The 24548-nt window shown below is 33.4% G+C and overlaps 1 protein-coding gene across 1 annotated transcript in view; it reads right to left on the bottom strand.

Annotated features, from left to right (window-relative positions):
- CHN1 (chimerin 1) overlaps nucleotides 1-24548 on the bottom strand; it is a 260185-nt gene that overhangs the window by 205203 nt on the left and 30434 nt on the right. Inside the window, exon 2 of the mRNA XM_012544834.3 lies at nucleotides 3408-3446. Within this exon, the coding sequence (XP_012400288.2) occupies nucleotides 3408-3446 (39 nt within the window). The remainder of the gene's footprint in view (nucleotides 1-3407; nucleotides 3447-24548) is intronic.

Genomic DNA, 24548 nt, shown 5'->3' with positions numbered 1-24548 from the left:
CAGATTTTTTTTCTGGAATCTTAATTCAAGTTTGAGTTTCTCCCCTATGTTTTTCTTTAACTTTCTTCATTTTATTTCTTTATTTGATCTTTTCTCAACACTGCTATTTCTTGCTTAATTTCTGTAGGTGTGTCATTTATCTATCTGACAACATCATGCAGAAAATCTTGCATTGTTTCTTTTCCCATCTGTTTTACTTCAGGCATTTTATCTTTTTCTGTTATTCTATGGTATTTTTTTATTGTATTGGCACTTTTCATCACTTTGCATATTTTCTATTTTTGATTACTTTATTTTTTCATGTACTTTTTAATCCTTTTCTTATCTCTGAATGTTTACATTTTTTTGGTTGTTGTTTCTATTAAGGTAATTAGGAAAATACCCTGACTTCAATGGTTCAAACTAGTAGACTGCCTTGTCTCTCGGGTGACAAGACAATTGCCTTTTGGTGCCATGTCAGCTTCAATATTGTAGATTTTATGGAGGAAAAGAGTTTAATAAAAAAAAATAGACCTTTTCATATAAACTCAATAACTAGAGTTTAATTGTTATGGTTTAAAAAAGGAAATATTTTCTTACTTGATAGACGCAACATAAACCTCTATCTCTTAATTTTCTCTTAATTCAGCTATTACCACTGTGTTCAGTTCAGGCCATTAAAGTTACGAGGAACTACACAGTGCAACAGAACTGCCATCAACATTTGAAAATATGTTTTTCTAGACAAATGGTAACTATCAGTTTTTTTAAACTATTGAAAAAAATTTGCACCTGTTATAAACACTAATCAACAGCCTTATGAGAACAAAACATATCACATCTCAAAGAAAGTCATAAAATAGCTCTATATGGTGAATAAATAGCTTTGCCTTCAGTAATAAGGACACCAGTCACTGTACAAAAAAAAGAAAAAGAAAAGAAAAAAAGTGGTGACTTAAAACAGTAAGTGAAAGAATATGTTAAATAGACTTCCAATCAATGGTATTATGAAACAAAAAGTATCTAGTATTGGATACATTAGTCATCCCAAGAACCCTTTGAACTACATACTCCAGAGATGGAAAGAAGAAGCAGATGAAAAAGAATCTGTGGCGATTTTTATGGGCTGTTTGTATTTTATTTACTATAATAAGCTTAAAATAGAAAAACTACATATCTACTTATAGTGTTTGGGGACCATATAGCCACTATAATGAAAGAAGCAAAATTTAGTTTCTCTTTTAGTGTGAGCAACTTGGGACCATTAGAAACTAAAAAAGACAAATTTCTTACATTTACAAAAATGGTAAAAGCTTCTATTTAAAATACAACTTTCTTCTTTTAGCTACTAAAAGTGTTTTTTTCAAATTCTATCTACTCCTAAAATAGCCAATGTCTAAATTCAAAATATTGTTGCTTTCAAATTTGTAAGTAGTGGACACAAGCTTTTATTTTTCCCCTATTGATTCTTTTAAACTATTAGTTTCTTAGGACTAGTAGATTACTAAGATTTAGAGGTGGAAGTGTCCTTAGAGATTACTAGTACTTGGGGAGGAAAAAAAATCTTAAAGAAGACTTTAGTAGCCAGAATGGAGAAATGAAAATGATTTGTTTTTCTAGTAGGCATCCTTTGTAGGACATTCCCTTAAAAACAGATAGTCTTCATAATCCAAATAGAAAAATAGAAAATAAATTAATAGAAATAGAAAAAATAGAAAAATTCCATTTAAAATGAATCCACTTAACATAGAAAGTAATATTTCATAGTAGATGTTGAAAATGCTTGCTAAATGGAATTAAAGTATGAAAAATCTGCTTATTTTATCTTATAATTAACAAATTTAGGTTATAGTGGTATTTATGCATTGATTCTCAGAATAACAAAGAAGGCATCAAGTGCTTACTGGTTTGGGGAAACTATTTTTCCTATCAAAATTATATGATAACATAATATGACATCTTTCATTACACATTTTATTTTTGAAGCACATATTCAAGGTTTTCATCAGCTTTTCCATGAGCTTCTGTTAATCCTCTGATTAGACAATGAAGTCAGTTGATTCAATGGGGAAAGATGTTTGTATTAATCAGGAAGGGATATCTGAATGTGGACCAGTTTTCCAGCTGGTCAGTTCATTAGTATTTTTGTGTGATGATAGCATTTGCTTCTCTTAAAAACTTCTTAGAAGGTTAACACGGAAGAGTGGCTAGAGAGCCGGCTTCCTACTCAGGAAGACTTGTCCAACCTCTTATCCCACAAGGCCAGTCATTGACCTTCTAAGGACTCCAGGAAATTCTCTAGGACTATGAGTTGCAAAACAACTGCTTATCTGCAGAGAAGGAACTTCTTTATTAGGAATTCTCAAAATCAATGAAATAATAAATTCAGACTAAATAAAACATATCATCATAATTGTGGGGATGTGGATAATCAATCCTGGGGTAAAGAGGATTCCATATGTATTAAAAAAAATGCAACATGGAAAGAGTTATGAGGCATACAGCACTCAATATGCCTCTGTCCATGCTATAGTGGATAAATTATTCCTAAATGAAATGTATTTTTTCTTTTGACTCATTGTCCCCTTTCTTCCCTTCTTGGTAGCTTTCTGAAAATACCCATCTGAAGTTAGGTGTTCATTTTCCATGATAAGAAAACAGGAATTGAAATTAACTACCAAAAAACATGCAAAGGAAGATGTTCTCTTCATTCTGAATAAACAGAAATATCTATAGAATGATTTCTCACACAAATACACACAAACATTATATATAATATATGTGTACACACATGCATACAGATACACAAATATTTGTGTCTAATGATAGCCATCTCTAGAAAGGGGAAGGGAGAGATGAAAATAAAGGAAAAAATATATATAACTTTTAAAATATATTTTAAAATAATAGCAAGTTGTACCTAATAAATTTATAAGTATTTTAAATCATCTTTTTAAAAATCATCTTTTTATAAATTATACATTATAGAAATGCTTGTTTTATTCCACAAATAAAAAATAAAATAAATGAAACTTTAAAAAAAAACTAATGTGAATGATTGAATTCTTGGTTTCCCTTTTTCTCTACCAGATTCATTTGAAGTTCTGAATCAACCAGCCCCAAATCCTGGAAATCAAGATTTATGCACATGTTCAGGTATGGTGCATGTATGACCACCATAGAACTCTAAACTGTCCAAAAATGCTGAACATTAATGAACCCTACAGAGATAGCTATGATCCATTTTAATCATGCCTACCAAGAAAACTTAAGCCATCCTTCTGCAAATTCAATGAATTTCAAATTCAAGTTCAATGAATGAGTGAAAATTCAAAAATTCTCCGACTAGTTTTAATTTTGCTGCCTCTAATGTATTTGTAATATATTTTGTATAGCCAATATGCTTACATTTTTATTTTCATACTTACAGTAAGATTTCCATACAGGAGGTCTATATTCATCAGTATCTGAAAGAAAACAATGAAACAAGATTATTAGTATAATGTTCATTATGTAAATTCATGTCTTATGTTCTTTTTTTCTTATTATTCTTTAAATCAAATTCCAAATTACAGAAGGAATTTTTAAAACTTTTAATAAATTTGATACATTTGAAATGTTATTTAATCTATTTAATAGGTTTTTAAAAGAATGAAAAAAAATCAAAAAACTGAAGTAGAAACTATAGCAGGTCATAATTCCAGGTCCCAAATCACAAATCTGACCTCTAGGCAAGTGACCAGGCTAAGAAGTATGGAACAGGGATGGATGAGAGCATGGATTAGTATTCAGAATTCTGAGGTGGGCCAGAATCTCCAACTTGGGCAGCATAGTGGATAAAGTGCTGAGCCTAAAGTCAGGAAAATTCATCATTTGAACTCTTCCTGAGTTCAAATCTGGCCTCAGACATTAGCTGTATGACCCTATTTGCCTTGGCTCCTCATCTGTAAAATTAATTGTAGAAGAAATTGGCAAAACATTCTAGTATCTTCACCAAGAAAACTTCAAATGGGGTCACAAAAATAGGATACAATGAAAACGATTGAACAACAATCTATGATTCAACTCCCAGACAACTATCTCCAACGTGGTTAGGTGCAGCTGATGAAGTCCTGGGTTTATAGCCAGGAAGAGTTCAAATTTAGCCTCAGATTCTCACAGACAGAACACCAACAGAGAAGGAAGTTATGAATATTTCTCTACTCCATTTTTTCATACCTTGAGTTTTGAGCCAAAAAGTCTAACTTTGAGTCCATACTCTACCACTTACTAAAGTGTGACCCTGGCCACATAATAATCTCCATGAGCTCCATCTTCCTCTATGTATAATAAAGATAATGATCCTAAAAAATCAGGGAAATAGTAAGTGCACAGCATCTTGTAAAATTGCTCCATAAGTTTAAGCTTCTATTACTTATAGATTGTTTTGGAGCAGCTAGATGGCAAGCTGATAGAGCACCAGTCCTGGACTTCCAATCTAATAGGGGAGACAGCAAGTAAACACATACAAACTAAGTTATATACAGGATAAATACAAAATATAAATGCCATTAAATTCTAATTAAAGTTAAATCCCAGAAATTTATGGAAGACCTCCCTATTGATGATTTCTTCTACAAAAAGGTAGATCTGACTGAGAAGAAACTGATTGAAGAAAAAAAAACTGCTTTTAAATTTCTTACCAATCCATAATTAGACTGATATTATGGTATTACAAAACACATTAAAAACCAAAGAATACAAGTGTCATCTTTAAACCTAGTACCAAAAAAAAATGATACTATACTTGACAAACTACTTATGCAAAATCATGCATTTTAAGATTGTGTGCCCACTATGTCATGATGTTGTCAAATGGTGTTAGTGATGAATCTAAATAAAAATAAATGAAAATTTAAATTTAAAAAATATTAATTCTGGAATCAAGAGGGATTGAGGAAGCCTTTCAGTATAAGAATGTATTTTAGTTAACACTTAAAAGAAGCCAGGGATTTCTGTAGGCAGAGCACTGAAGGGAAGGCATTATAGGCATGGAGGACAATTCATGATCTGCTCTTGATAGGGTAGTTCTTTCTATCAATAAAATTATAGGTCTAATTTTTTTTAAAGGCAAGAAGAACACATAAGGAAGAATTAGGAGAGAATGATATTTCATTGGCCTTTCATTAGTAAAATCCAGTTGAATCTTCTTAGCCAAAGTCATGCTTTGGATGTTAGTATCCCATAGTCAAAACCAACTAGTGAGGAGGTGGAATAGATGTGGCAGGATGCCAGCGTAGCTAACCCCTGACTAGTGGCACTGAAGCCTGAATTCCCAGGAGAAACTTGGCTCTGAGGAATGTTGTGGATGAGGGAGAGCAAGAAAATCCTTAATATGTTTAGCAAGAAAGCAAATGAAATTACTCAGGGTAAAACTCTAGTGAATATTGCCAATGTATAAATAGCCTTAAGCTAAAAACATTAAAAAACAACAACAACAACAACAAAAAGATCCAAAAAACCCCTTCCCATGGCAGCTAAGTTGTTCTTCTAAAATTTAGCCTCCTGAAAGAACCCACCAAAGTTATTTAGCTGAAAAGAATTTCACCCTGTTTTATATTTTCATTTTTAAATAAAATAAAGAGATTGAATTTTCTGATTTCATAATTAAAGCACTACAGAAGTCCATTATAAATTGCTGCCCTGGGACCAACTTAACATAGATTCACATCAGAAGTTTTCTATGTTATGCTAGTTCCACAAGGAGTACAAAATGTCAGACAGGTTAGAGATTTGAAGGAAAATAGAAAAAAACTTCACAGTAAGTAAAAGGAAAAAAAAAACAGCTTGAACTGATGGCAAGATAGAGAGGCTTATTTGTTTCTTTAAAGGATGAGGGTAGTCTCCCATTTTGTAGGGGAGGGGAAGGAATCAGTGGATAAGGACAATTGAAGATGACAATGATCTGAGAGGACAAGATGTTTTAAAGCTAAATTTAGTCTTTAGAAGTATCTTCTAAAGAGAGTCTTTTTAGGGTAAGAACAGAACTGAACTATCTGATAAGATGAGTAATTCAGATGTTTTACAACTACAAGAGTTGATAGAAGTTCAAAGTAAGGAAATCCACAGTGTTGTTATTTGGTGCAATATAATATTTCTCCCTTAATTTTATGAGTTTTTCATAACATTATTTTCAATTAAACTTAACTATTGGGCCATTAGTCCTTCTGGACTACAGTTTTCTACAGTCAAACCTATTTTTAACTTAAAGTATCTTGGACAGAAATTCTTTTAATAGAGATCACATATTTCTTTAACATTGCACTATTTAATTGATAGTTAAAGAACATAAATTATTATACTATGATGCCTTCAGGACTTTTGAGGCTAAATGGCCTCAGACTGCTGTGCTTTTTGAGTTTTTTGTCTGCTTTTTGGGAGTTTTCCATTTCCTCCTTTACTGTCAAATAACAACTCTTGCTATTATTGATGTACCTACCCCTACCAGTCCATTTTCCCCACTTTTTTGGAAACCAAACGTATTACTCTTTATTGTCAAATAATAATAATAAAGGATTTGAGTAACAGCTTTATAAATAAAGTGCTAGTATATGAACTTTGGGACACTTGTTTTTGTTCTCACAGGCCTTTTCTTAATTTCTGGCTTTGAGCTGTGTTCCTGGTAATAGCAACAATAATGAAAATAATTAGTATTCATATATTTTTTAAGGTTTCAAAGTATTTTTCAATAGATTTTTCTTTTCAAAAGAGTCTCTGAGGTAAATAGTAAGACTTTATCTCTGTTTTACAGATGAGGAAACTGAGGACCAGCAAGGTTGTGTGACTTGCCTCAGTTCACACAGATGGATTATGTCAAAGGCAAAATTTAAAACTTTGTACCTACTGACTCCAAGACCAGCACTGTAACCACCTCATTGTGCTAAATCTAAGCAGGCAAAGTAACCAGAGAACCAAGTCCCAGATAGATGTGTTATAATTATTTTCAAAATAATTAAAGTATTCATACTTGTACTAGTAAATTATTGTAAGCTGATTGTATCACAGATAAATCAACTTATCCCTCACCCTACATTTTGCCCCAATCAACATAAATTATAAAAGAGCTAGAGAGGAACTGAGGAATAGCTATAGAACTTCATGACTAATTCACCAGAAATTCTTCTTCTAAAACTTCAAACTATTTTTTCTTATTCCGAAGGGAGTGACATACATGTTGTGGTATATATAGCAAAACAACTGAATAAATTAAAAGAAGATACAAGAAAGAGAACACTGTGCTCTTTTAACATAAAGCAGCAGCTTGTCCTCAAGTAAACAAGAGCCAATAAGCACCAAATATTGCTAGTCTATCTTCAAAGAGAAGTTTCAAGGATTCTCACCACCCCCTCTTTAGCATTTGTCATAAAACCCAAATCAGAGACCTAGGATATAAAGGAAAGGGGCATCTTATTATTGCTTTTTTAAAAAAAAAAAAATAGCCTAAGTAATAATTCACCAACTGCTTAAAATCGTAAAATGGCATGGAAAATGCAGTAATTACATTTAGTACCTGAAACACAAAATCTATTACATGCATGATATGTCACCGACACACAGCATTTTCAATTTAAGTTTTACTGCCTTTTTCTTGGAAAGGAAATGTGGCCAGTCTCAAGTTCCAAATATCTATATACTACTAGCCATCTTGTCCAAGGGTTTACTTTCCTCCCATTCTTACCTTCACTTTCCCTTCTCCAAAATGCTGCTGCTGGGAATTCTTCCTTCTTTCCCTTTGTTATGGCCACTGGGAGATCTTTTTTTTGTTTCTCCCCTATTCTCTCTGGCTCCGGCTATATGCTTAGTCAGCCAGTTCATCTTGGATGGTACACTAAAGAGTTCACTTGATTTGTAGTCAATTTGTAGTCAACTGACTGTAGTCAACAGTCAATACTTGACTGTATCTGAATCCTAGCATTTCCATTTATGGTGTGATTTTGAACAAACTCTATAGGTCTCAGTTTCCTCATTTGTAAAAAGAGTGAGTCATACTAGAAAACTTCTAATGTTCTTTCTAGAACTAAATATATGACTTTATGATGGAGCTGCTTGCAACCACTACCATCCCAGTCATCCTCATCACAAACCATGGATCTATTTCCATTCTTCACTACAATCTATGTTTATGTCTATCTCTAGGTCCCACCACTGAAGGACTCTTGGCTATGCTCCCCTTTTCTGCAATCCCTCACACGCACTTTGGATTTAGAATCTCCCATTCTTATTTCTTATTTTGCTTTTAGTTCTTACTTCATCCATCCGTTCTCCTAGAACACTAAGTAGTTTGGAGGGATTAGATAATGAGTCCACGGAGTTCTGGAATTCACTCTGTGGTTTATGGTTTTTTGCCATGCCAATCTTATAAAAGGTACTCTGGGTCTTAACCTAGTCAGCCCATTTTATAACATGTAGCCCCAAATTTGATATTGCCTTTTAGGACAGAAGACATAGGAATCTGGGGACTTCAGCTGAGAAGATCTACCAGCTGCTTCAGTTCCCTAGGAGATATTCAGTATGAGCTCCAGATCTGAGGATCTGAATGATTAACTTGACTCCTCAATAGAGAAACACAATGAAATCAAGGACTCAAGAAGAAATGGAGGACACCTAGACTGAAAGGCAAGGAAGATTCAAGATAGAATTCAACAAGCATTCAATTCAATCATATTTATTAAAAGTCTATTAGGTAACATAATGGGGAAGTAACCAAAGCAGTCAGCAGAGTAGTCCTCCATAGAACTTTGTAACCTACAAATCCTCAAAATTAAAAAAAAAAAAAAACATAGGCAGCAAAATTTTTGCAGAAACTAAAGCTGAATCCATTATAATACAGAAGTGTTGACCAATGTGAAAGTCTCCTGAAATAACTTGGGAGAAATTAAACTCTCAGAGCCCTTATTCCCAGTTCACTCCATCCTAGCACCTCTCAGGCTTGGGTCTCAGAGCTCTCCTTTAGAGACTCCTTCTCTGGTACCCCCACGACAGTGATTTAGCCCAGCCAGGCAAAAAAAAAGGAGTGTTTTCTAGATAGAGGTTGGGGATGAGGAGAGAGAAGATCTCTCTCCACAGAGTTCGCTAGGGTTCCGTGACCATCAAAAAGGATAATGGAAACATAATCAGAATCAATCCCCTATCATTATTATGGACAGAAAATCAACGAGGTTCCCATATTCTCCCCAATGCTACAAGGCTAAGGACACTCAGTTTGGAAATCTGTACAAGAGAAAAGGGGCATGTCATATCAGTGGAGGGTAGGGAAGAAGGAAACCAGAGAGAAGCTACCAAGGATACAAGAAAAAGATTTGTAACTAAGTACCATGTATCTAAGTAAATCTGTGTCTTTTAGAGTAGATACCATTGTAGGAAGTTGAAACTATAGAAGCAAAATAGAAAAACAAAAAAGAAGAGAGAAGAGGTTTCAAGCTAGAATCTCGGAAAGCACCCACACTTAAAGAATTGGGCACATGCCAGCATAGGAGACTGACCAAGAATAATCAGAAAAGCAGGAGGCTTCCCTATTGATTATTTCTCCAATAAAAAGATGGATATGACTGAGAAGGAACTGATTGAAGAAAAAGAAAAGAAAGTAACCAAAGGGTAGGGGAATCAGAAAAGGTCAGCGTGATAAAAATCATGATATACCTTCCAATGTGCCCCCCCCCCAACAAATTTACCTTGTAATTATTTTGCATGTGATTTGCATAATAATAATAGCATTTATATGGGACTTTAAGGTTTTCAAAATGCTTTGCAAATATCTCATTTTATCCCACAGCAGCCCTAGGAAATAGGTGCTATTATTATCCCCATTTTATATATGAAAAAACTAAAGTAGACAGAAGTCAACTGATTTGCTCAGAATCAAAGCAAAAATCATTTACAAGTCAAAAATGAATAACTCTCTGTGGGGAGGTTTGAAATCTGGTAGAATCCATCCATTGTGCCTTTACCTGCCTTTTATATACATATAAACTAATATGAATACATGCTATCTCTCCTGACAATACATAAATAAGCTCAATAATTTTTTCATTTCATCTTTGTATCCCTAGTGCCTAGTATACAGCACATAAAAGGTACTTAATAAATGCTCTTGACAAATATGAAGTTTAAAATAATGCAGGGAGGAACAGTTAGATGGCACAATGGATAGAGAACTGGCCCTGGAACCAGGAGAATCTGAGTTTAAATCTGGATTCAGATACTTAACATTTCCTAGCTGTATGACCCTGGGTAAGTCATTTAACCCCAATTGCCTTGCAGGATAAAAAAAAAAAAAAAAAAAAAAAAAAACAGAAACAACAAGAGAATAATGGGACCACTTAGATCATTATTTCTAAAGGAAAATCTATTTCAAGTTTCAAAGCATCACCCTACAAATAAGCTTGTGTAGTGGAATAAAGTTGGGTTTGATTGTAATTTATTAGATTATAAATCCCTTAAGGGGAAGGACAGTTTTTTTTACCTGTTTTTATATCCCAAGAATTTAGCACAATATTTGGCACTTAGTAAGGGCTTAACAAATGTTTGATTGATTGGTTTGAAAAAACCTCTTATTCAAGTTTTTTCTCTTCCTACACCAGCTGTGTGAACCTGGATAAATCAAATTACAACTTCCCTAAACCTCAGGTAGTTGCCTGATCTCTAAAATGGGATTAATACATAAACCAAGAGGAATTATGTATGTATTATGATTACTTCATTTATCAGCTGTTCGTAAAGATTTATCTCTGAATCTTTTTGTTTTATCAACATTCATCAACATTTTCATGTGATGCTAAAACTAAGCAAAATGTACCCAAACAACTTTAAAGCATCTCAACATGAACATAATAATTATAGAACCATTGTAGCACAGTAGATACAATTCTAGCGTGGAATAGGGAGAGTCTGGATTTAGCTTCTCCTTCTGACTCTTAGAAAATGTATGACCCTGAGAATCTCTTTGGGCATCAAAGATTCCCTGGGGCTTATTTATTAAATCAAAGGCAAGATGTGATCTGATCTTCATTTGTGCAGGGAATTTCATCACTGGAAATTCCCAAATTACATGGCTTTTTATAAATGTATATAGTATAATCTCAGTATTGCATAATATAATTTACAGCACAACTTCTACACACTCAATAAATGTTTCCCTGATTGCTAGGATAATGTATTAGCTCTTTTCAGTTATATGATTAACTAAATATTTATGATAGTAACTACTAACCAGATGAGAGAATCTATCTAGCTTCTTCATACCCTTTATGGGAATAAGTGAGTCATTGGTCTTTTCCCCAGCACTCACAAATACTTATAGTAATAATGTATTTTCTTTGCCAGCTAAAGGACAAATAGATACAAATATACTGCTCTGTGTATGTGTATACATATATACTGTATATATATATTTATAATCTCCATACTGTATGTTTTTCAGTTTGGTACAGTTTTTCTGGTGAAATTTAAGCAGCTTTAGAGTCTATAAAAAGACCAAAATAAATCATAGCTTTTAGAACAGAATGAAATCTGTTAAAAAAAAAAAAAAAATTAACAAAAAAAAGTCCAAATTGAAATTGTTAACCTTTAGTGCTCAAGCACCATTTTACAATTTTTTTACACAATATATAATCATAAGAATTTTCCATCAGGAAATCCATTAAGCTTTGTCAAGCCTTTTCTGGCTGGTCAAAAATCATCTGACTTAGACAATTCAAAGCAAGAGGCTCATAATTTCAGATTACTTTTGTTTTAAGAAGTCACAGTTTTAAATCACTACACAGGAATGACAGTGGTAGAGAGGAATGTCTTTCTCTCATCTTAACCACCTGGCATATTATATTCTTTTAATCTCCCAAATCCAAAGTATTCAAGGCTAACCTTCCTCTACCCTACCAATTGCTACTGCTCTCATTCTGCACATGCATGGACAATAATACTAAAAGAACCAGGTGCTGGTAACCCCAGAAACATATTTCAACACAAGGCAAAATGTTTAGGAAATCTATTAAGCATTGCATTTTTTAAAAGGAAGAATACCTAAAACAAAAAAATCTAGTGAATATGTAAATCTCTAGTTTTCCTCAAAAAGTAAAATATAATTATTAGTCTTTAATTTAAAAAAAAGAAAGAAAAGAAAATTGACAACAGAGCAACCAAAAAAATTGTTTCCTTCATTAAAAGCAATAAATTAAAACAAATATTTTTAAAACTTTTCAAAAATTCATGAATAATGAAGAAACTCAAAAAAAGAGCATATCTAAGGTTATAAGTACAGTACATCCTCAGTAAGCTCCTTTTCTTGAAAAGACAGGAAAGGATGAAAAGGAACAGGTTTATCCAACAATTAAAATTTCATCCTGCAAAGTTACAGCCAAATGGGGTCAGTTAAGTTCATCCTCAGAAAAAAAAGTCATTTAAAGTTATTTCAAGTTGGAAGTTGATGTGTCATGATTCACTTATAAAGTATAAACTATTTTTAAAAACCAAAGCTAATTATTTTTCATTCTTCAGAGAATAATGACCCAGAACTTGTACAGAAGAGAGATTATTTCTAATTCAGGATAGCCATTGTGCTGTGTCTTCCTTCACCAAAGAGTCTCCAGTAACAAAAACTTTGCAAATCCTCTGTGTCTCACCATGAGAAAAGGCTGACAGTGGTCTCTCTGGCTCACAAAGTCCCCTTAATGAAATATGGAACAGACATAGAAACCTCACTCCTCCTTCAGATCTTTCATCCAAGCCCTCAAAAGCCTTTCCTTCCCCTCACTGGACAGCCCTGGCAAACAGACTATGCAAATAATCCTTTATTACTTTTTCTATCTTTTCAATACAGCCTAGAAATCAAAAAGGTAAACAGAGATAGGTTCTGGAACCTGTTTGCCACACAAATGCAGGGGAGAAAATGCAAAGTCCTTTTCCCGTTTAATATTTGTTTTTCTAGTAAGAAATACTAAAGGCCCTCTGAGATTTTCTCCCTATTTCAGTAATTTCCAGAAAATGTACATCCTAACCAGTTGGCAAATTGACCAAAAACTTTCACAATGCTCTGCTTAAGGATTAAAAGAAAGAATTATAAGACGTCATTAACTTCTGCACAGCATTTCCCCTATATCTCAGTCTTCAAAAAAAATGGTTTTAAGACAAAGCCATTACTTTAATTAATATGACAGTTCTCCTTATAACCCTTTGCCACAAGCAACACAATGGAGAAATAAAGTTTACTTGTAGAAAATGGAAGTCAACTTTGCAATGGTCAAAACTTAAAATTGAAAAATATATTCTCATTACTACTTTTTCCTAAAATGAACAATTATTCTGGAGACCCTTCCTCACACCTCATTTGGGGGCTTGTAAAGACTGCATTATCTGAATAATATTACAAAACCCTTGACATTAGAAAACAAAATTATTGGAAAGTGCAACATTAAGTAGAAATGTGACTCTATCCCAGATATCTGACAAATATACCTGAGTCTGAGGATTCCTCACCTCTGGTAGTTGAGATAGTAAATGACCCTCCTTGGCTTTTTCCTAAAGAACATATTAAAAATTCAATTTTTCTCTTTGTGGCAATTTATCCCTTGTGACAAAGGACTCTAGGACTGTGCTTCTCCCATGACCAAACATAGTGGTAGAGGAATGTCTCACTTGAGCCCCAGCCCTTAGAAAAGGAATCCATTGCCACATTCTTGGTCTTGGGAATGTGCCACAGAATGTGTTTGTTAGAATTTGCAGTATACTTTGACATGGATTTATCTAACAGCTTTAAACTGCTTAATTCGGAGAGAGAGCCATCCAGACTTAACCCAGAGTCTGGGAAGGGATGAAGGCTCTGCAGGTACATGACAATAACTGACTCTTAGAAAATAGTTGTGAGACCCTAAATCCATCTTCAGGAAAAAAAAGATGATTTTGTCACCTTGAATTTTAACAATTATAGTGTGAAACAGAAATGCTGAGAAGTGCTTGTCACTTTGTATCATGATACAGGATAACCATCTCAGAACAATGTATCTCTTTTCAAGTGAGTATCCTCAAAAAAATCAATCCATAAACTAATGGATTAATGGGTGAAGTGAGGGGAATATTGAGGTGCTTTTTTGGAGGGCTGTGAGCTATATAATCAGACGGGGCCAAATAAGGGAGAAAGCAATGCACAGCTGTGAGAAAGAGCAAAGCCAGAAATGAAAGCAATGCTGCTGCAAACCACAGATGAGCATAGCCCAATAATTCTAAGCATGTGCTGGCTGTTCAGAGGTTTAATAAAGTGTTCTGCATGTCTGAGTTAACACTGGTACACCTTTTTGCACAAATGACACTCTATGCTGTCAAGTGTCCAAAAAATATGCTACTTAAGAACAATTGTATATCAGAAGAGATCAATCTTAGATGATATTTATCACAGTTGATTTAATTCAACAAACAACAACAACAACAAAGATCCAGATTGGAGGCAGAAGACCTACATTCAAACTCCAGTTTTAATTAATACATGTGTGTGTGTGTGTGTGTGTGTGTGTGTGTGTCTTTGAGTCAAATCACTTCTCTAACTGTTTTTTCATTTGTAAAATGAGTAATCTCTCAGATCCCTTTTAGCTCCAATTCCTAGGAAAATTCTGTAGGTTATTATTCCAAAATCAAATGAAATCAAAATCAAAATCAAATCTAATGCTAAGTTTGTTTCTGCATTTCTGGAGCTCTCCTGTTATGGGTTTTTTTAATTTTCCAGAAGTTAAACTCAAACAAAAATAAATACCCAAGTGAGATAAACTTATATGCAAAGAAACTATATTCATCCTAGTAGGCAATGTCTGTCAGATCTTACAGTAAAATATGACACTACAGGTATGAGAAAGTCTCTGGGACCCCATGGACATAAGATTTTCTTGGCAAAGATACTGAAATGGTTTGTTACTTCCTTCTTCAGTATGTCCCCATTTTACAAAAGAGAAACTGAGGAAAATAGGGATTAAGTGACTTCTCAGGGTAACATATCTAGTAAGTATCTGAGGCCATATTTGAAATCAGATCTTCCTGATTCCAAGTTCAGCACACTATCCGCTATACAACCTACCTGATCCCCAGCACTAGATAAATGAAAAGAAGCATATTTTTAAAATACCCCCTTTTCACACTCTCCAACTTCATACCATTCACCTTCTTTATGCAATAATGTTCTAATTTGTACTTTAGTTTTCGACTTGGTTCAACAAACATTCTTTTTCTAGTGCTATTCTTAGTGGTGGACATGAAAAAAGGAAAGAAAGGAAAGAAAAGAAAAGAAAAGAAAAAGAAAACCAAATTAAATGAAAGCAAAAGGAAAAGACAAAGAAAAAAGAAAAGAAAAAATAATACCTGCTTTCTAGGAGTTTACATTTTACTTGTGGATATAACATGTACACATATTAAGAAGATAGAAGATAATTTGAGGAGACAACACTAATAGCTGTGATTAGAAATTAGAAAAGGCAAATAAGAAATCGTACCCGAGGGGGTAGCTAGAGGGCACAGTAGATAGAGCATCGACCCTGAAGTCAGGAGGGCCCAAGTTCAAATTTGACCTTGGACACTTAAAACTAATTAGCCGTGTGGCCCTGGGCAAGTCACTTAACCCCAATTGCTTCAGCAAAACAAAACAAAACAAAAAAAGTAAAATTAAAAAAAAAGAAAGAAATGGTACCTGAGTAAAACCATCAAATAAGAATATAAATTCTGGGAAGTAGAGGTAAAGACACAGTATATTTCAAGCATGAAGAACAGTTTGTGGAAAGGCTCAAAGGTCAAGTTTGGGGAATAGTAAATGGGCTTCATAAAACTTAATAAAAATAATTGGAATAAGTTTGGAAATGTAGGCTGGAATTGAGAACCACTGAAGAATTTTGAGTAGGAGCTATTACAAAGTGCAGGTGAAAGATGAAGTTCTAAATCAGGGTGGTGACTACATGAGTGGAGAAAAGGATAAATAAACAGGAGATGTTGAAAAAGTAAAACTGATCGAACTTGATAATGGACTACATGTGGGGGAGGGGGCAAAAGAAAGAAAAGAATCAAGGATGAATCAAAAAATAGTCTTCAATGGAAAAATTCAAGCTAAAGGGCAAATTTAAATAACTCTGATTCATAGCCATCAGATAAGCAAAGATGACAAAAAAGGAAAATGACAAACCTATGGAAATAAGTCCTTTAATGTATTGTTAGTGAGGTAGGAATTGATTCTGGAAAGGATTTTGGAACTATGCCAAAAAGTTAGTAAATTGTGCATACTCTTTGATCCAATGATATCACTACCAGACCTATACCCCAAAGATCAAAGAAAAAGGACATACATACAAAAATATGTAGAACTGCTATTTTTGTAATAGCAAAGAACTGGAAACTAAAGGGGTATCTATCAATTGGAGAACAACTGAACAAATTATAGTCAATGCCTGCAATGGAATATTATTATGTTACAAGAAATTATTCCAGGGCTGTTTTCAGAGATGGCTGAAAAATACATATGAACTGTTTCATGAAGTAACCAAGCCAAGAGAATAATGTATACAACAGCATTATAGACAGTTTTGAGAGACTTGAGAACTCGATCCCTTCAGTAAACAACCACAGTTTCAGAGAACCAATTTCAGAAGCTATCCATAACCTGTCAGAGAGATTCTAAGGGGCTAGATGTAGAATGAGACAAACATTTTGCTTTTTTTTTTTTTGACTATGAATATAGCAAAGGATTTTTTTCTTGTTCAATTTCAGTCAAACAAAGTGGAGGTAAAAGAGCTTGTTAACTGAAAAGAATAAAACTAAAAGTCTTTTAAAAGGTTAAATCTGAGTTTTCAAATCTGGGTAAAAGAAAGGGTGGTACCTTTAATAGAAATAAGAACAATAAGAAAAGGGATGAATTTAGGGGAAAATAAAATGAGTTTTATTTTTAATAAAAATGAGTTTAATTTTTCAATTTGTTGAATTTGAAATACCAATGGAACAACTAGATGGAGATGTCTAATTGGTAATTGATGATATGGCACTAGAGTTCAGGAAAGAGATTATGTTTAGATATATAGATTTTGGAATTATATGTGTAGAAGGAGTAAATGAACTAATGGAGGCAGATGAGATAACTGAGGAGGGGGACAAGACAAAACCTCGGGGGGATGTGCTTATCAGTGGGCAAGTGATATGTTATCTAGTAAAATAAGTTGAAAAGGTCTCATCATACATGTAGGATGAAATGCAAGAACAGCGTCACAGATGTCAAAACTTGAGAGGACATTCAAGATAAAAAGAGGTTGACATTGTCAAAAACAGCTGAGGGGTCGAAAAAAGATGTGGACTGAGAAAAGGCTATCAAAATTTGTGGTTAAAAGCTCATTAATAATCTTAGAAAAAGCAGTTTTTTAAATTAAAGCTTTTTGTTTTTCAAAACATATGCATGGATAATTCTTCAACATTAGTTCTTGCAAAACCCTTTGTTCCAATTTTCCCCCTCTTCCCTCATGCCCTCCCCTAGATGGCAGGGAGTCCAATATATGTTAAACATGGTACAAATATATGTTAAATCCAATATATACATACATATTTATACAATTATCATGCTGTATTAATACAAAAATGATTATAACTACATCATAAAATAACAAGACATTTAAACAGAAAAGTCATAACACACAGGTGGCAAGTCAATTTCATCCACAGTTGACAGAAAAAGTGAAGCAAAATAAAATGCAAGCAAACAACAAAAAGAGTGAAAATGCTGTGTTATGAACTACACTCAGTTCCCACAGTCCTCTCCCTGGCTGTAGATGGCTCTCTTCATCACTGAACAAGTGAAACTAGTTTGAATCATTTCATTGTTGAAGAGAGCCATGTCATCATATAATCTTCTTTTTGCCGTGTATAATGATCTCCTGGTTCTGCTCAAGTCTCTCCAGGCCTCTCTGAAATCATCCTGCTGATCATTTCTTACAGAACAATAATATTCTGTAACATTCATATACCATAATTTATTCAGCCATTCTCCAATTGATGGGCATCCATTCAGTTTCCAGTTTCTTGCCACTACAAAAAGGCTGCCACAAACATTTTTGCACATGTGGATGCCTTTTCCTCCTTTAAGATCTCTTTGGAATATAAGCCCAATAGAAACACTGGATCAAAGGGTATGCACAGTCTGATAACTTTTTGAGCAAAGTTCCAGATTGCTCTCCAGAATGGTTGGATCCATTCACAGTTCCACTAACAATGTATCAGTGTCCCAGTTTCCCCACATCCCCTTCAACATTTGTCATCTTTTCCTGTCATTTTAGCCAATCTGAGAGGTGTGTAGTGGTATCTCAGAGTTGTCTTAATTTGCATTTATCTGATCAATAGTGATTTAGAGCATCTTTTCATATGACTAGAAATAGTTTCAATTTCTTCATCTGGAAATTGTCTATTCATATCCTTTGACCATTTATCAATTGAGGAATGGCTTGAATTCTTATAAATTTGAGTCAATTCTCTATATATTTTAGAAATGAGGCCTTTATCAGAACCTTTGAATGTAAAAATGTTTTCCCAATTTATTGCTTCCTTTCTAATCTAGTCTGCATTAGTTTTGTTTGTACAAAACCTTTTTTAACTTAATACAATCAAGATTATCTGTTTTGTAATCAATGATGATCTCCAGTTCTTCGAAAAAGCAGTTTCAATTGCGTTATGGGGTCATTTCAGGGAGTTCAGAAATAAGCATATGGTAAAGAAGTAGAACCAATGAGTAAAGAATATTTTTTCTAAATGTTTGGCTATAAAAAGTTGGAGAAAAATTTTCCTCAACAGTAATTATTCGCCCATAGAAGTTGATGAAGCTTTTCCACCAAAGTCAGCAAGTTTTGCCTTTATTGTAGATACTTATGTATTATATATACATATATACACATATGTGTTTGACATAATGAATATATGTATTGGGAATAATTAAAGCATGAAAATCAGTCAAGAGGGTAAACAGCAATTTCTTCTTTCCTTAGTTTTTTTGCCCTAGAATTCTTCTCTAATTCTAATGCTAGCCTGAAGAAGAACTTAAAAATATTTCATATTAACTTAGATAGGTGTTTGGAGCAACAGATTATATCGTTCAACCCCAGATACAAAGTTTGAAAGAAGAGGCAATCTTGATCTAGGAGCATTAAACTTGCCTTTGCATGAGCATTTCCTCTGCTAGATATAGCTTTGATCCAAGTGGTAGTTACTGGGGAAAAAAAAGGTTGTTTTGTACTGCAACTTAAGAACTAATATAATAGGGATATGATATTTGCCTAGTGTCCTCTACATAGAGAAATCCTATCTCAAAAGATCTAGAGATGCTTCCTTTTAGAAATACTTTGTAATGGAATAGAAATTATTGAAGTGTCTATAAGAATCAGGAATATCCTTTCAGAATCTTGAAAGAGTTTGTTTCACTTCTAAGTTTAATTAAAGAAATAGGAGCCAGAACATCCCTAAAGAAAAAGTATCCTTTTTCCTCCTCCAGTAGTAAATGACAAGCAAGTTTGTGTGCCCGAATCCACTAGCAGGCTGTATCAGCATTAAGATCCCACCTCCCATCATGATTCTGACACTTTTATTACCAGTAAGTTTGATGAGACAAAAACTAATTCATAACTCCAAAAAATATACCCCTTATAATCAAATCAACAGCTATAAGCAACTAAAATGTGCCAGACACTGTGCCAAATGCTACAAAGAAAGGTAAAAAAACAGTCCTTGCTCTCAAAAAGCTCAATCTAATGGACACAACATTTCAGAAAAATCTGTACAAATAAGAGAAATACAGCAAAAATTGGAGATAATCTCAAAGGGAAAGGCCCTTTGAATAAATCGAAGGCTTTTTGAATAAATTGGAATCCTTTAGGTACTCAGTCATCATCATGTAAAATCTTAGAGAAAGAAATCTATATAATCTTAGGCTATGTTGGGATTTTTTTCAGTCCTGTTCGATTCTTCATAACTCCATTTGAGGTTTTCTTGGCAAAGATACTGGAGTGGTTTGTCATTCTCTTCTCTAGTTCATTTTACAGATGAGAAAATTGAGGAAAATAGAATTAAGTGACTTGACCAGGGTCACATAGCTGATAAGTATCTGAGGCCAGATTTGGACTCAGGAAGATAAGTCTTCCTGATTGCAGGCCCCATGCTCTATTTACCTATTACCTATCTGCCTATTTTGGGATTACTAAGGAAAACCTATTTCAGCCTACTTCAAAATAGTAAACTTCCCTCTGCTTTATTCTAGGATGTGGCTTTGCAAGGCTAATTAGCAGAGTCTGTAGTGTGAATTATATGTGAAGTGGTTTGGGGTAGGCCCAAAGTTACCCTTTCTAATTCCAGCCAAATTTGACATCTGATATTCTATACATGAGCCCAACCCCCACACAGATGGCAATCTGTGTGATATCCAATCAGATGTGGGAGATAAAATATCAACAGAAGGTACTGGTTAAAGGTACATAATGCAATTTCCAAGTTAAGGGAGCATTATGAGTCCCTCAATAACAACATAAATGAAACAAAATTTTTTGTATCAGAAGAGAAATGGAAACTTCCATATAAATGCATTGTCTAGTTTTCTCATGATTCTATTTTCTTATGGAAATATTCCATACTTGTATATAACCATCTGAATGTCATTTAAAAGGGGGAAAAGACAGCATTTCAAATTTATCTTCCCTCTCAATTCAATCTTCCAAAGATTTTGATATTAGTGTGTATTCTTAAACATGTAAGATAACTGTAAGATCGTCCATAAATGAAAGAAACTATAGCAGAGGTATCACAGTGCACAGGGCAATGATTTTTTTAATGAAAAAATTGGCCAATTTTTAAACTTACCCAAACAATTTCATTTTTGCTCAAAAGCCAAAGTACATGCTAATTTTGAATGTTTATATTTCAGCAAGCAGATTGAATAACTTACACAGCTGTGAACAAGCATTTTGTTTCAAATACTGTCTGCATGCTTTAGTGCACTAACATTGTTAGAATATCCATAGGGTGCTGCACCCTCGGGACTGAAAAACAGAAAGTCATTAGCACTGAAACTGAAAAAAAATTTTTTTCATATTGCCTTCCATCAAAAATCATTCCATTATCTCAAAGTAAGCAAAGATGTGATAAAGCTTCACATTTCCTATAGAACCCCATCTATTCTATTTCTAATTTCACTTTTTTCTTTAGGATACACTGCCAAACTATTACAAATGGTTTCTCTGCCAACACAGAAACTTTAACAAAAAAAACAAAACAGAAGATTAAGATCATTTCATGGGTTTTGTACAAAAATCTTTTCTTTAAGATAAAAATAATTTGAGCAATCTCAAAGGAGAATAGTGACAAGAACAAATTTCAACAAACCTGGTCTTTCAGAAGTAGAAATGATCTGTAATAATCCAATACTTAACACAGTACCTGGTACACAATAGGTGCTTAATAAATGTTTAGTTTTGAAAAAGATTATTTGAGTTCTTCTAAGGGACACAATTAAACCTAGATGGTAGATGCCAACATCTGGTAAGCTGCCTTTATGCCTCAGTATTAAAGATTCCTTGAGAAATGGATAACTGGCAAAGAAATTAATTTATCCATTTTACTGGAGAACTGAATATTCCCCCCCCCCAAAAAAAGAAAGAAATTCCAAGAAAAGCACTGATTATCTCAAATGTGTGCATATTAGCTATCATCTGGTTCCTTTCATACCTACCAATAAAATGCTGAAATAGATTAGTCAGGAGATGAATAACTAATAAAAAAATATAAAATGTGAGATTTTGTGGGGTTTTAAGAGCCTTAAAAGAAAACGAGAGAAAAATGTTAAAGAAAATATTCTTTCTTTTTCAAACAAAACAAAGCTGAATTCAAAACTCTTCACTATTTGGCTTTGACAAGAAAAAAAACCCTAGAATTTTCTAGAATTACACAATTGACATTTACTTTAAGAAAAATTTCCTCTTTTTGGCCCATCCCAGGAAAACCAAAGCAATGATTTGTACCAAAGTGTCAAGAAGTCCAAGAGGAATGAGCTGCTAGAAATAACCATTTCCCTGCAGATATCAGTCATCTGGGAATTAACACATTGGTCTTGAAAAGAAGATTTATTGATGCCTTTCGTTTTAATAGCACAGTCATTTCCAGATATATTATCCTATACTCCCATCCCTCCCAAACTGAACCCATGCTCATAACAAAAAAAAATTAAGCAAAATTAACTGGTGCACTGCCTGCATTTGACAGTGTGCATCACCATTCTATCCCTGTATTTTCACATCTGTTTGTCAAAGGGAGGGAGGGGGCATGTTTTATAAGGGGGTTCCACTCAATAAACTCCTTTAGCTCTAAGCCTATGCATTTATATAAGCATATATATATATATATATATATATATATATATATATATAACCGTGCATCAAATATGACTCCAAATGTATGAGCCTGTGAGAATGAGGATACCGTCAACACAAATAGAACCCAGAGAGCTTAGAAAGAGACTCAAAAGCTTGCTACAGATAATTCATGAATCATATAACAGACAGACATAATAGACTATGAAAATGGGTTTTAAGCATTTTATTCAAAAGTGAGAAGAGAAAGTCCAAAATCCCAAAGTGAGTTTCCTGTGCTTTCTCCACTTCAGCAACAACCTGGCTACTATATTAATAAATTCTCAGATCCCAATGTTATCCCTAAATGAATTTGTTTTTTTCATTCAAAGGTCTCACAAAAAATATTATAATATGTTATCATCCACAGAAATTCTGATGAATTCTCTAGCAGTTTAAATAGTCCCTTCCCACTTGAGAAATAACTGGCTTTCTATTGTTATTTTCAAAGACTGTCTTTTAAAATAAAGTTTTGTTTTCCCACGGGATTTTTCTTTGTATGCAACTGGAGTGGGAGTGAGAGTGAGGGTGGGGACTAGTTGAAACCTCATAGAAATAACATAAAATGCCCCACTGCTTCTTCCCCCAACCCAAGGAAATATAACATCAATGAATAAATGGATGAACCACTACTCATATCTATTCAATAATTCTTATTAAAGATTCAGAGGCTTTGTTCTAAATGAATAAGCATCAATGAATTTTTGGAGAGGGAGGAATAGCACCCATGATGGTCATGCCTAGTCTCAAATAAAATTAAGGAAAGAGCCTACCCAGCATTGTGAAAAATTTAGCAGTTAGACAATAAAGGTACAAATTAATAAACCAAACAATAGTTAGATGGAAATCCTTGTGCATTCACAAAAGCAATTAGTTTGCCAACCAAGAAATGAATGATTTATTTGGCAATTGAGTACATATGATCACTTTTCAAAAATGTAGAGGAAATGACCCACAAAGAAAAATCAAGTATATCACCCTGGGTTATTTCATTTCAACTGGGTCTCAAATATTGATTGCACAAGTGAATTTTTTTTAAACAATGGAGAATTTTTAGGTACCAGGAGGAGAGAAAAAAACAAGATTCCTCTTAAAATTAGAAATACCTTGGAATTTAAATGAAAAAGCATTGCCATAGGAGAGTCATGCTCTCTTGGCAAAAAGAATGAATCACAGATTTTTGTTATTACCTGGTAGGTATCATTCTTTGGATTTTAGCATTAAAAAAAAATTTAAGCTAAAATTTCTCATGGTTAAAAATAATTTAAGCAGGAAATTTGAATAAATGCATTTGTGAGATTATTATTTTTAAAAGATTTTATATTTTACAAGTCATGAAAAACTATACTCCTGAAAAGTAAACTTCAGTTTTCAAGTCATCAACTTGATTTCCCAAAGTTATGTGCCATTTGTATAAAGTGGTAGTCTAAATAAGAATTTATTTCTCCACATGCAGTATACCCACAATACATACTTGCTATATTAGCTTAGTAGCTGGTATTAATTAAAAGAACAAAAGATTTATTATTGTAAGTCAATGGGTTATTTTCTTTTCTTGTTCATGGCTTTCAGGTGGACCAATAATTCTTCAATTCTATCTCTTTATTCTATTTTCTAAGTCAGTTGTTTTTTTCCCAATGCAATATTTCAAATTTTCTTCTATTTTTTGTCTTTTGACTTTGTTTTATTATTTCTTAATGTCTCATGAAGTCATTAGCTTCCTATTTTTCAGGAAGTTATTTCATTCAGCAAGGTTTTGTACTTCTTTTACCATTTGACCCATTCTGATTTTTAGGAGTTATGCTCTTTAATATTTTTGTGTCTCTTTTACCAAGCTGTTAATTCTCTTTTCTAATTTTCCTTTATAATTCTTAAATATTTCTCTTCCCATTTTTTTTTACTTTACTGCTCTTATTTGATTTTTCAAATAAATTTTTTTTGTTCTTTCTTTTGCTTTCCTAGGAATTCTTTCTGGGCTTGCTTCAACTTGCATTTTTTCTCTTTTGAAGCTTTGCTTTGGTTTCAAGTTTTGGTTTCAAGTAATTGTCTTCTTCTGAATTTGTGTTTTGAGCTTTCCTGTCACCTTAATAGCTTTTTACACTTTCTTTTATGGTTGTTTGCTCATTATAAGCTTACAGTCTTATG

The sequence above is a fragment of the Sarcophilus harrisii genome, chromosome 3, assembly GCF_902635505.1.
Source record: "Sarcophilus harrisii chromosome 3, mSarHar1.11, whole genome shotgun sequence".
Lineage (NCBI taxonomy): Eukaryota > Metazoa > Chordata > Mammalia > Dasyuromorphia > Dasyuridae > Sarcophilus > Sarcophilus harrisii.
Note: the sequence above shows the minus strand (reverse complement) of the source record. Positions and strands in the feature narration are given on the sequence as shown.